At 45.3% G+C, this 14,093-nt stretch overlaps 1 protein-coding gene across 5 annotated transcripts in view; it reads left to right on the forward strand.

Moving 5' to 3' along the window:
* The first annotated feature begins 306 nt into the window (after positions 1-306).
* The window catches only part of GRM1 (glutamate metabotropic receptor 1), a 199,405-nt gene continuing 185,618 nt past the window's right edge, over positions 307-14,093 (forward strand). For all 5 annotated transcript variants that reach the window (XM_075413736.1, XM_075413737.1, XM_075413739.1 and 2 more), the window contains exons 1-2: positions 307-546; positions 2,004-2,901. In XM_075413736.1, coding sequence (XP_075269851.1) covers positions 2,136-2,901 — 766 coding nt within the window. In that variant the 5' untranslated portion in view covers positions 307-546; positions 2,004-2,135. The remainder of the gene's footprint in view (positions 547-2,003; positions 2,902-14,093) is intronic.

Raw genomic sequence — 14,093 nt, forward strand, 5'->3', positions numbered from 1 at the left:
ATCCTTACAGGTGATTTATCTTGTTGCAGTATCTTTTTTTTTCTTTTTTTTTTTTTTTTTTTTAATAAAATACAAATATTTATTTTAATAGCGAAACCCTGCCCGTGAGGCAGACCGGCACATTTCACTGTCCCGGGTCTCCCGAGGGCGGTCTGGGTCCCCTTCGAGCAGCAGTATCTTGCTTCTGCGCTCGCTCTTGCTTATTGTGGCAAGAAGATAACGAACTAAGAGCCGCGGGAGGTGGGAGCGAACGCCTCCCTCCCCTGCAGCCGCAGCGCACTCCGGGCGGCGCTTCCTCGCTCGCTCGCAAGACAATAGCCTAAGAAATTAAGGAGGGGGAGAAAATGCCTGATCCTTCTGCGTGAGATAATGGACGAGCCCGGGATGACCTGTTTTTTTCCTTGCGGTGGAGCGGTGCTGAAGACAGAGGGCACCAGCGCCCAGCCCACCGCCGTCGCCCCGCCACCAGCGCGCCAGCTCCGGGCGGCCGCCGAGCCGCCGGTGCCCGCTCCGCGCAGGCAGGGACCCGCTGCCGCCAACGGCCAGGTACGTCTCGGGGGCCGAGCAGACCGCGGCGCTCAGCCGCGGAGCCGCCGGGGGGGCAGGCACGGGGGGGCTCGGGAGCCGGGCTCCGGGGCTGCCCTGGGGGAGCCGACTTCGGGCGGCTGTGCCTGCGTGCGTGTGCGGACGCGCAAGCCAGGACGGCGGCTCCGCTCGGAGCATCGCCGTCACCGTCTCCAGCCCCCTGCTCCGCTCGGCGGGTAGCCCCGCCGCGGCCCTGGCCCCGGCACCCCTGCCCGCGGCCGGGGAGGGACGTGGGAGCGGCGGCCGGGCTGTGCGTGCGGGGAGACCGCAGCAGCGGCGCCGGGCGGGGAGCTGAAGTTTGGGGGAAGAGCCCGGCGGGGCTCGCCAGCGGCCGAGCCGGCGGTGGCGGGGCTAGGGCAGCGGGACACTGGGGCAGCGGAGCAGGGGGACAGCGGGACAGGGGGGCAGCGGGGAAGGGCCTGCGGTCCGGCCGGCGGCGTGGGCTGCCGGGCGCTGTCCGTCCCGGGTTCTGCCGGGCGCTGTCCCAGGTGCTGCCGGGCGCTGTCCCAAGTGCTGACGGTGCCGCCGCGCAACAGGGACCCGGCGCGGCGCGCCCCGGCCGCGCTCCCGGCTCCCGGGGCGGCGGCGGCGGCGGAGGCAGCGGAGGCAGCCGCGCCGCCCACCCCCTTTCTTTCCACCGCGACGTTTCGAGGCTCCTAGCCCAGCCGCCGGGCTGGCCGCCTCTCCCCGCCCGAAGCCTGCATGCCAGGCAGCCGTGCCGGTAAGGCACATGAGGGCTTTGCCCGCCGTTGCCTTAGTAACTCACATGTCTTTTCCCCCGCTTGCATATGTGTGTCCCTGGCTGAATTACAGGTTTGCCCCCTACACATGGAAAAGTTAATCTAAACTGTAAACCAGTTCCTTTCTTCCTCCCTTTGCTGACCTTTAAATGACATTTCCCGTGGCTGGCAGGGCAGATTGCTTGCTCTCCCTTTTCAGTCCCTTGCTGTATTGGGCAAGGAAATTCCTGAGCTGAGAAAGATGCCTTCCGGTAGTCAGAACGCAAGAAGAGAAGCGCTTGTCACCCCACTTTCAGGGCAGGAGCCACTGGGGCGGACCCGGACGCTTCTCCAATGAGCAAAATACCTCATGAAACTTTCAAAACTTCCCGGGGGCAGAGGGGAGGGTGTCTGTCAGCTGAAGGTGCGGGAAACAGCCACCTTGGCTTCAAAAGGGGACGTGAAAGGGATCATATAAATTTAACATATGTCAGTATGCATAATCTTATGTCAAGGCAAATAAATACAGGTTTTAATCCCCCTTGAAGCTCCCTTTCAGGAGCCTTTGCCAAAGGAAATTGCCCTGGGTGTTTGCGAAAGCAGTCATCTCCTCGAACCGTGCGGGGTTGTTTTATCGAGCTCTGGCTTATCATTGACTTCCCAATTAGCCTGTTTTATGCCCTATTTCTATGCCACCAGGTTAAAAGTCACTAGGATGACAGCTGCCTGGGTGCCTTCGAGGGTGATGCTGTAAGACTTTGCTGTGATGGTATTTGGAACAACTTGGGTGCTGGCAGGAGGAAGTGAGTGCCGTTTCCTACATGTCCTTATATGATGTGCAGGCAAGAGGAGCCCATGAAACTGGTAACCTGGATCTGGATGACATCGTGCAACAAAATGATTGGTGTGCTGCTGGTCTTTTTCCCTGCTCTGCTCCTGGAGATGGACGTGCTGCCCAGGAGCACCGGGTGGAAAGTGCTTCTCTCCACAGCCTCCTCGCAGCGGTCGGTGGCTCGGATGGATGGGGACGTCATCATCGGGGCCCTCTTCTCTGTCCATCACCAGCCGCCGGCTGAAAAAGTGCCCGAGAGGAAGTGTGGGGAAATCCGGGAGCAATACGGCATCCAGAGAGTCGAAGCCATGTTTCACACTTTGGATAAAATTAACGCCGACCCAGTCCTGCTGCCTAACATCACCCTGGGCAGTGAGATCCGAGACTCCTGCTGGCACTCCTCGGTGGCCCTGGAGCAGAGCATCGAGTTCATTCGGGACTCCCTCATCTCCATCAGGGATGACAGGGACGGAGGCACTCGCTGCATTTCTGACTCACAGCCCCAGCCCCAGAGCAGAGTGAAAAAGCCCATCGCGGGGGTCATCGGCCCCGGCTCCAGCTCGGTTGCTATCCAAGTCCAAAATCTTCTCCAGCTCTTTGACATCCCTCAGATCGCTTACTCTGCCACCAGCATCGACCTGAGCGACAAAACACTGTACAAATACTTCCTCAGGGTGGTCCCCTCCGACACACTGCAAGCCAGGGCCATGCTCGACATCGTCAAGCGCTACAACTGGACTTATGTCTCCGCCGTCCACACGGAAGGTGGGTATGGGGCAGCCCGCTGCCTTCCGCAGAGACCCCGGCCGCCCCCCAGCCAGTCTGGGGTCACCTGCTGGGACTTCTCCCCGAGAGAGTGCCAGCCGCTGACGCCCAGGGAGAGCATCTGGGGAACGGGGAAAATTGTGTGTGTGTCGGGGGCGGATGCAGTTTACCCAGTGTGGAGGAGCCCCCGTGGCACCGGGTGCCGTGGCTGTAGGAAACGGGAGGGGGTTTCAGCAGTGCAGGGAACCCCACAAGAAATCAGACGTTTCCCGGCGGTCCCGTCCCCCATCCTCATTCAGACATAGAGTGGCTCGTGTATTTCTAAATGAAAAAGTTAGCAGAGGTGAGCATCTAGATCCAGAGCTGGCAGCGCTTCGGGCTGTGCTGTGGGGGAGCCGGCGGGTCGTGCGTGGGGCTGGGAGCAGGTCTCACTCGCGGGCTTGGTCGCTGCCATAATGGGAAGTTCAGCGTTTGTACCGGAGCTAAACAGAGTCACGGCTCAGCACGGGCTCCTGGGTTAGCTGCTGGCTTTGCGACATGTGGACTCATTTTCTGGGATTGCGAACACAGAGGAAAGAAATCTGCAAATCCCTCTGAGATCCAGGTAGCCCTGCAAAGCCATGTCCCGTGGGAAGGAAAGGGCAGTGGGCAGTTTGTCAGTAGGTCTGGGCAAGCACATTTTCATGCAACTTGAGCAATAGCAAAAAAAATTGCTCTGCACGATCTGTTCACAGTCAACAGGTTTTATTAACGTTACATATCAAAAGAAAAATATCAAACGTAAGGGTATTTTTAAAAGGAGACGTTGTTTTATATCCAGGCTAGGTGGACCACCATAAATTACAGAAGTAATTGCATGTGACAGAAGGCAAACTCTTGTGATGTTTTATTGTGACATTCCTATAGTCTGCTTACAGTCCTCAAAATGGGAAGAACAAAATTGCAGACCTGACCACATTATCACTACAGTTTTGCAGCTATTCTCTTTGTCTGACTGTATCACTTGTATGGATTTGATTTATGATTCCCTCTGGTTACTGAGCTGACTCCACACCTTTGATTCTCACAGAGATGACTAAGTAAAAAGTTAAGAACATATATTATGATGAATAAAGAATCTCCAGGAAGAGTTGCATATTTGACATTCAAAGGTGAATTGGGTTGAACTGGACACCTAAAACATGAAAGTGCTGCAATCTGGGAGGGAGCGTAAGAACAGGAAGCAATGACCTGACATCTGCAGTTCATTTGTGCCCTGGTCAGTTGAGAAAACGAACTGCTAGTGGGAGTTGGACATGAGCTATTAAGATTCTTTATTGCTGACAGATAGGACTAGATCTTGTGGCAGCCCAGGGTGAAAAATAAACATGAAAGGGGTAAATTCTTTGTTGGTGTAAGTCGCCATCTCTCCCTTCAGTGTGCTTTGGGGAGCTATTGCTAACTCGCAGCGCCTGAGGAGCTGCCTCAAGGGACCTGCTCCCTCTCTCGCTCACTCTGTGGGTGTAACTCTCATTAACATTAGTGGGACCTGTCTCTTTTGGAGAAGACAACAGATTATGAAGGTTATTTGTTCACTCATTTTTAAAAGATCTTTGTAGGTAGTAGTTTCAGTCATTGCTTGTGAGAATTTTTAATTAAATATCTATTTTTATGAATATGCTACTGACTGATGAAAAATGTTTGCTGCAAGATATTTTCATAGACTTTGAAGTGACACTTTTGAAAATAGTGAATCAGTTCTGTCCCACAAGGCAACAGTCTCCTCTGAGGAAACGTCACGAGGATTTTGCAGATTATGCAGCTTGAGGTTAATATTTGCTGGTTTTAATTACTATTAATCTGTATCTGCCATACTTTTATTGTTAGATTCAAGCTATAAATTCCAGTGAAAATACGTAGCAAGCTTCAGCTTCTGTGCTTCTTTCCACCAAGAGAAGTTATTAGCCCCATCCCAACTGCTGTTGGGTGGATTCCAAAGAACTTTTTTTTTTCTATTTAAAGTTAAATTAGCACTTGTGAAGACTGGTGTAAATTGTTACATTTCTGTTGTTTCAAATCCCGTGCATTCACTGTGAGAGATCTGCTTGCTGGTGTGTTAAAGGTGGGATCATTCTTCACAGACAACACAAAGCCACTATGAGTAATAGTCTGCGTGAACAGGAGCTACTCCATCCATGCTATGTTTGGAAATATGGGGATAAAATCTAGTTAGAAACATTCCTCCTCCACACTTACTCACAGGTCTCTACGCTGTCTTTGTGGTGGGCTGCAAAATGTGCTGGGAGGAGTTCTAGGGTGTCATGGGTTGGAGAATCACTTCAGGAGGGACTGTGAGAAATGCGCATGTTTCTAGGAAATGCACAGGTTGACACTGTGAGGAAGTTAATTGTTTCACCTTCCGAGTAGTCCAGATGCAGCCTGGTCACCTCTCGAGAGCAGAAAAGCTGCTTAGTTCCTACCCGACCGCTCGTTCTCTTGGGGATGGGCCATCCTCAGCTCCTGTAGCCACCCAACCACAAGGTGATGCAATGAGACCACTGAGCTGACCGACACGCGTGTCAGTGAGCCCTGCTCCTTAGTCTGCGCTGGCCTGGGGCCACAGAAATGGCCCAGAGGTGATGCACCCTTTCTCAGGCAGTGTGAACCATCCAGCTCCTCTGTTTTCCCTCCCTCTACGCCTGTAGTCTAGCTGGAGTTACGTGAATGCCCCAAACAATACCAGTCTACACAATTATACCTTTAGTGGAAATCAGAAATAAATGCCACACATTTCATAACATGAAGCCTATACATTCCACGAGAATGAAGATAATAAAGTCACCCAACCCATAGCATGATGTCTTTAAGTAGTCCCCAATACCCTACTTTGCATTGGACAGGAGAGTTTATTCTTCATGTGTTAATACGACTGTTAGTGTTAAGTAGTGGTGATGACATTTAGCTATATACAATCTCTACGCACTAGTACCTGAAGAGGTATGCCATACTTGTTTTTGGGGTGGGTTTTTTTTGCTTATTAATGTATATTGTATTATTTTGCTTATGAAGATGTATAAACATTGCACTTGGGAAGAAACTTCTCAGTTAGTGAATAAAATCTGTTTTCAAAGGCCCACGGGCACATTGCTCCTTTTAGATTAAAATTGACATGTAAAGCTCCACATTTGAGGCGAGTTACTATGTTTGATTGTATTATTCTGTATCTCGGTTGAACATAGTTGCACATCGTGAGAGTGCATTTTCTCCAGAGTGGGCAAAAGTCATTAAACAGTGTGAGATATCTGTGCATCTGCAGGTGGAAAGCTGTGTGACTGTATAGCAGCTCCAAGGTATTTTCAAGGCTATTATTTTTTTAAGGATTCTTCAAAGGTGGTTCAGTGTTGGAGTTTTTGGCATGTGTACATCTCAGCTCTTAGGCTTGGAAGTCATTCTTATCTGGAAATGCACATAAGGGGATGTCTAACTCCAAGCCAAGGCTTTCTATGGAAACCAAAGGCATCAAAAGCACATGTGTTAAGTTGGGCACAATCCCGAGTGTGATAAGGGTGGAAGGAACTACTCTTGCTAAGGGTTACTTTCCAAGTGAGATATTCTGGTCTTCGATGAGGTAACCTCAGAGTCAGGAATTATACTCAATTTACCAGACAGCCACTGGCTATTTTGTAAAACTGTGAAGAATTACAGGGGACACTTTCTTCCTTGCCTGGAGAAGAGCCCCTGGGCTGCCTCTGGAACAGGGCAAGAAACGCTGAGAGAAGATGATGGGCACTGCCTCTACTCTGTTTTGATGCTGAAGGGACATAAGTTAATAGGGTTGTCTCCAGAAAATGCAGAGCGGTTGTGAGATTGCTGCAGGTTACTCCAACTTCTAAAACCCACGAGACGCCTGTACCCTGGCTAGTCATCCACACAGAGTCTCCACCAAATCCCTCACTTTTAGCTGTTCCTCTTATACATGAGGCAAGAGCAATGACAGTATCAGAAGCCTTTTTATTACCCGATCTTCCAAATAAATAACTTCTGAATAAGCAAACAGAACTACTTAATGCTTCTGCCTGCTTTTCATTTAAGTCATTGCATGCGTGTTAGCCTTTATGAAATATATGTGAGATTTCTGATTCTCTGAAAACAAAATCTGAATGTGCAGAATAGATCTGTTTGAGTGCTGTTTGTGATTTGTGGACCATTCTTACACTTCAGTGTACAAATGCTCCTTTATAAACAAAATTTCCATTCCAACAGATTAACATGCAGACTTTATAGAAACAACTTTGGAAATGGCATGATTAAGTTAATTTCACCAACTTTTGATTGTTCATAGATTAATTTTGCTGAGAGCACTGAGATGTTTCTGGACGTGATCAATTTTGTCAGATTTGTATTGCTGGGCTGTTTCTTTTGTATAAGGCTTAAAATGAACTATGATGAAGCAGATGGCACAACTGTAAAGACTTCCAGATCAAAGTAGATGGTACATAGATCATATTCACAACGATTTTTGCTAACCTGACTGCCACACACTCTCCATTGTCGTAACGTACAGGAAACTCATAAGGGTGATTATGTATGTTGGAAAGAGGATGGGAGGGAGTGAGTCTTGCACTTTATTGCAAGTTTCACAGGAAATAAGTTCTTTCAGTAGAACTCACTAAAGTAGCCTTAGAGGTGCTAGACAATAATATTTCTATTTAAAGTGGAGCAATATCCATCAAATAGCTCTAAGGAATAATTTTCATGCAATTGTGTTTAGTTTCTCACAAGGTGTTCCTAAAGCTGTTTCTAACAATTTTATATTATTAATTCCATGGTGTCACTCAATGATTGATACTTTCTGATAAAATCATGACCAGGCAAGAGAGAAAAACAACTTCAATTCAAACACTTGATATTTCAGAATTTATGAATATCTTTATAGGTAACAACAGTTATAAAAATGCTCTTAAAGGTTAATCTCATGAAGTGTTGTGGATTGTGCCTGAGACCTGTGTTCACAAATGCATATTCTGGTCAATTTTTTTCTCTATTTAGCTAGCTTCACTGATCATCCTCAGAGGCTTTGTGAAAGGGAAAAAAGGAAAGAAGTATGTCCCAAGGAGGACAGAAACTAATTTGAAAACAAGTAGGGACTAGAATATTCCCTGGGTTGGATTCATTAACTGTACTTCTTAGAAGGTGCTGGGAGAGTCATTTACCTTGACAAAGTTATTGTGGGTGACAAACACTGTACAGATCAATTGAAATTCCTTCTTGAAAACATATTGCTTTGAAGTACTCCTAAATTCACAGATAATCTAGCTTTTCAACTACACAACTGGCAGCTGCATGAATTAAATCAGCTCAAAAGACTCATCTAACTTTTGTGCCTGCCTTCTCAGCAATATTGCTAGAGTTCATATTTGTCAGTCAGCACCACGGGTTCATTTGTGCTTTACATCTATTTTTTCTACATTATGCCCTTGCTTTCAGATTTGTATGTCCCACGATCCTTGTAAACTCCTGCAAGATTCTCATCTCACTGAAGACTGTTTTAAAAAAGTTAAATGATCTTGGCTTCCTCAAAAAGCTATGTAAAAATGCCTCTAAAATATTCCTTTGAACATATGGTTTGTAATATGAAGGTGCTTGTGCTTAGGTTTCTCAGACAGAAAACCAAAATCTAAGTGAAGTGAAATCATGTAACTAGAAGTATTCTCACCAATGAGAAAAATTCTGCAGGGGTCTGTTGCATCAGTCAGCTCATAACTGTAGTGAGAGACCTGCATCTGTCACATGCAACCCAGAAAATTACTGATCAAAGTCATTACTAACTGGTGTTCACTGACCCGTGTGAAACAAAGCGGAGATTTCAGTGCATTTTCTGGGTGGCAGGTGTCCACAACACAAACCACCATCCCCGATGGCAGTAATTAACACCTGTGCTGGCAGTCTGAATGGGAGGGACAGAGAATGACTGGACATGGACTACAGTAGCAGTTCATCTGAGGAAGCCATCCCTTCATTGTTGGTATCTAAGGGATGCTTAGGGATATCGCCAGAAATGGGTGGGGAGAGGTGTGCAACAGATGAATGCCATGGGTAACCAGCTTGGGCTTCACAGAATCACAGGATGGTAGGGGTTGGAAGGGACCTCTGTGGGTCATCTAGTCCAACCCCCCTGCCAAAGCAGGGTCACCTACAGCAGGCTGCACAAGACCTTGTCCAGGCGGGTCTTGAATATCTCCAGAGAAGGAGAATCCACCACCCCTCTGGGCAGCCTGTTCCAGGGCTCCGTCACCCGCAGAGTGAAGAAGTTCTTCCTCATGTGCAGGTGGAACTCCCTGTGCTTCAGTTTGTGCCTGTTGCCCCATGTTCTGTCGCTGGGCACCACTGAAATGAGTCTGGCCCCATCCTCCTGACACCCACCCTTGAGATATTTGTAAGCATTTATAAGGTCCCCTCTCAGCCTTCTCTGCTTCAGGCTGAACAAGCCCAGCTCCCTCAGCCTTTCCTCATAGGAGAAACACTGGCTAATTTTTCAGACTGGATCTTTTTCCAGGCACTAATATTGCTATTATTATTGCTATTCATGTACAGCTTAAAGAACGATTTCTAGATCTGGTTTGCCTATCAAAGCAGCACCAAGTTGGCTGTTGAGAGGGGTGGCAGGAGTCTTGGAACCTTTGAAGCCATTGTGGCCATTGCTGCCTGCTGGGCTGCAGTGCCAGTTCCGGTCTAGGCCAAGGGAGCGCCCCCTCACAGCTGTTCACGGACCCAAGAGTGGTGTGAGGTCACTGAAGTCAACTGAGTTTACGTCAATCTTAGTTCCTTGCCAGCGGACAAACACTTCCAAGATGAGGGACATTTTTTTAAAACCCTGTCCCAGTATATTTCTGTCAGAGCCTGTAATAAGGGAGCTTATCAAAAGCTTTCTTAAATTCCAAATACTTTATAGTCATTGCATCATTCATGGTTATCTGCTCCAACAACGAAGTCCAATAAACTTCTGAGGTATGTGTTTTCTCTGTAAAAGCTGGGTTGGTTTTTCCCTAATATGACATACTTATTTACATGTGCATTAATACTGTTTTTGTTATGGTTCCTACCAATGAGCTTTGTACAGGAATATCTTAAATCTGCAGAAATATCATGTATGTCGTTCATTGGATTACCCCTATGCCTCTACTCTCTAGAAATTCTGTTAAAAAATGACAACTGATATGTGAAAATATGAAATTACTTTTTCCCCATTACCACTTCCATCTGTTTTGGTACTAAGGCCAGTTTAACTGGTAGAAACATGCCACAAGAGAAAATTAGATGGTATTGGCAGTTTGTTGAAATCCATCTTATGGATTTATTCTAAAATACATTCTGTCAACACTCTGAGACAATGGTTCAGACTTACCCTACATAAGGAATGACCTTTGTATGAGAACCATCCTATCCGCCTTCACAGGCAGTGCAGAGAGAGAATGAATTTAACTTTTCTGTTATGGCTTTATCTTCCCTGAGTGCTCTTTTTATATAACTGGTAATCACTGAATATCAGGCAAGTTTCCCATTTCTGGAATATTTGAAGAATGGTGGGTTATTAGATTCTATGCCTTTATGTATCAACATTGTTTCATCTTGTTTTATTGTGGTTTTGTATTTCATTTGCCCTCATTAGGACACAACTTAGACTTTTTGAAGTATTTGTTTTGTTTTTATTTTACTCATGTTATTTTGTTTTATTTCAGTAGTTATAGGAAATTTACTTTTGTGCTTTATCATGCTGGCTTTTTTGATCCTTCTGGAGCTTCGACTTTCAGTCTCATATGTTTCTCAGTAGTCTCCATGTAATTTGTTATGATTTCACTCTTTTAACTGCTCTTTTAATTTCCTTGAAATTAGCTTTCTCATTTTAAAATAATTTATTTTGTTTTAAATTAAACATTACTGTCACTGATTTTTTATTTCACATGCAGCTTTTTCTGTCCAAATACGACTACAGTACAGTCACAATTACAGACTATTTTTTTTTTGATAGTTAGGTCTTAGTAAGACTCAAGACTAAATCAAGAATTGCTTCTTGTTTTGTGAATTCAATGAGCAGTTGAGTAACACATATGAAAAAGAAATCGATGCACAGTATGTAAGGTTTGCCTTCATTTTCCATTATCTAACATACAGTCTAGCAGTACTACATACAGATCCAGGGTGTGTTAATAGCGTTTTGTGACACGTGGGGTGCTTTTTAATGAAAAGTACTGTGCGTCACAAGCTGTCCTTTCCTCTTGTGATGTGCTGCTACCTAGATGGCTTCTGTCTATCAAAAAACAGTGTGACAGATATTTCGTGCTATTCAGAAGTCATATTGTTTGTTATACAATGCCACGGTCCTCCGTTTGAACAATTTCCTTTTGTATTCTCTCTTGAATGTTTTTAAACAAATGAATTTCTTAAAATATATTAAAGTTATATTAACAGCCAGCAACGATTTAGAAGTCCCTTTGAAATTTGATGAAAAGTTGTAAGGACAGGCATTTGGCAGTTCTGGTAGACAAAGAAAAGAAGGTCATGTCCCATGCTGGTGCAGAGAACAAGTGTAACTGTAAGGCTCTTGATCCAGTGCTTGCTGAAGTTAGTTGGTGGTCCTCTGTTGAGTCCAATGGATCCTGAACGGGGCTCAGCATGGCCATCGGATATTATCTTTTCAGGCTATGGAACTGATATTCCTCAGAAAGCACTAAAAATCCACAGGATTTGTGAATACCACAGGTAGAAGGATCTCATAGTTAATTGAAAGTAGTGTAAAACTGTGTGAAGGCAAACTAAGTTTATTAGATTTGCGTAGGTATTAGAAGATATTCATGTACACAGTTTTTTCCTTTGAACTAGAAGAAGGCTGAATGTAGTTCACTTTTTCCCATGCAAATTCCCCAGTGAATTTAACTCTTCCTTCACTTTGTGAATGTTTTGAGGAGCAAACTGTCATTTTCTTAAATACAGTCACAATTTGTAGTTTCTTGATGAGCAACTTTCATCCTAATTCATCTGTGGATACAGATAGATTTGTACAAGCTAGTAATTCCCCAAACTTTTATTCAAATAAAACTCATCCTGGCAAACAGCAATAAGAACCAGGCATGAATATTGCTGAAGTGACAGCTATTTGAAATTCGAGTAAGTGTTCATAAATACTTTCTTAAAATGTCTGGCCAGGCTCCACTGAACATTGAATGGCTTCTCTTGTGTGCAGTAGAATATAAAAGATAAATTTGTAATTAATTGTCAGGAAGTGAGAAAACCTTTCATGCATATTTATATAAGCCTTTCTTACCCACATGGTGCTGTGGAAAGGCTTTAGCAAATGGAAATTTGGCATGTAGATCATTGCCTTGGGTATTGAAAGATGGTGATGCTTCTAGCAAGAGTGTATTTCTCTGACTGCAAGCTCCACTTCTGTAAATCTCAGCCTCTTGGCTGAGCAGCAAATACGTGGAATTGAATCTTGACAGTGCTTTAAAGAATGCTATATTATCAGCATTGCTACAACTGGTAGGACGATTTGAGAGGCTGGAAAGTTACCATCCACTCCTACTGAGCTGATCAGAATGGGTTACAGCAGTGGGCCGACAGCATTCTCTCAGAGGATGCCCTTATTTGCCAGGCCATAATTCCTGGAAGGATAAACTCATATTCAGAATCAGATTAAAAACTCTATATGAAACAAACTGCTGAGCTGGGACAGCCACTCTGCTGAAATGGTGGCGTTCAAGATTTAGAGAGGGGGGAATGAGCCAGGCAGCAGCCCCGGCAGCCTGGGTATCTCTTAGCCACAGCACACCATGCGGTAACTTCAGCAAAGCCACCTGCCTTTTCATTAGTCCTTTCCTGTTCCCTTCCCCCTCAAGGCACTACAGTTGTGGTCCTCAGGTGTCACTGTGTTCCCTTGTAAATAGGCTTAACCTTCCTCTTTCATGTCCATACCTGCCCAACTCAAACCATTCTTTGTCCACTGTCAAGTTTAAATGGGACTCCAACATCTGACAGCTCAGTCTGTGCATACAGAGTGACACAGGGCCACTCACCTAGAGCCCGAATTCCGTCTCCTTCCCATGCAGTTCCAGCCTGCAGGTGAAATTAAAAGAATGACAGGAAGGTTTTCCAGGAGCTCCTTCTGGATTTGTCACCAATCTCAGAAAGAGTTCTGTTAAACACATGCCCCTAACCATGTCTGCAATGGTGTTCTCCAATGTTGGCATCCTGTGAAAGGGTAGGATAAGGATGTAGTAAAAGTCTGAGTCTGCAGCATGAGGACAGTAATGTGCAAAACTGATGTTATGAAGTTGAATCAGGCAATGAATATTGATTTCAATGTATTACGGAACAGCCAAAAATGGACAGTGTAGAGTTACGCCAAAAATCCAAATGCAAAAGATAAATGAGCTATGCCAGACAGCTCTGGCTACCAAGACAGCAATCCCCAGAAAAACAATAAGATGATGGTTCAGGATTCAGCTGAGAAAAAGTGGTAGTTAAAGTAAACCAAATCAGTGTGACTCTACGGAAAATAGGTCTTCTCAAACAAACATGATTTTATTCCCCGATGAAAGTTCAAATTTGTTAGCTACAGATAACAGTGCAGATGAAATATCTTGGATTTTTGTAAGCCACTGAATTAGAATTACAGGATATTTTTATTAAAAAAGCACTGTGCAATGTCAGGAAAGCAGATGTCGCATAAATTAAAACTCAGCAGACTGACCTCAGCGGGTGAAGAGTGACCATCAAATGAGATTATGTCTATTGCATTGCACAGAGCTTGACAAAGGGTCTAATGCCTCGTTGTCTTCATCAATGATATACAAAGCATAATTGCTGACAAGATATGTGAATCTGTGAAATGGCAATTAATGGGTAGAAAAGGGAAGATTCAGATCCCTTGGTAAGCTAGGCCCAGTCTAAGAAAATGCATGCTAATACAGTCAAATATCAAGCGTAAATGCAGGAATAAAGCACATGTGCATCTTACATAGAATTATGTCCCTGAAAGAAGTCCTAAATATACTGTATGGTTACAGAGGAGCTGCATCAAAGAAACCCCATACCAAATTTCAAAAAGCTGGTGTCATCTCTGACAGAGTGGGATCTTTACTTCAACCTAAGGATTATTGGTATTAATTTTGCTATTCTTCATTCAGTTATGTTGTCAACATTTTAAAAAGAAA

The sequence above is a fragment of the Opisthocomus hoazin genome, chromosome 2 (genome assembly GCF_030867145.1).
Source record: "Opisthocomus hoazin isolate bOpiHoa1 chromosome 2, bOpiHoa1.hap1, whole genome shotgun sequence".
NCBI classification, from domain to species: domain Eukaryota; kingdom Metazoa; phylum Chordata; class Aves; order Opisthocomiformes; family Opisthocomidae; genus Opisthocomus; species Opisthocomus hoazin.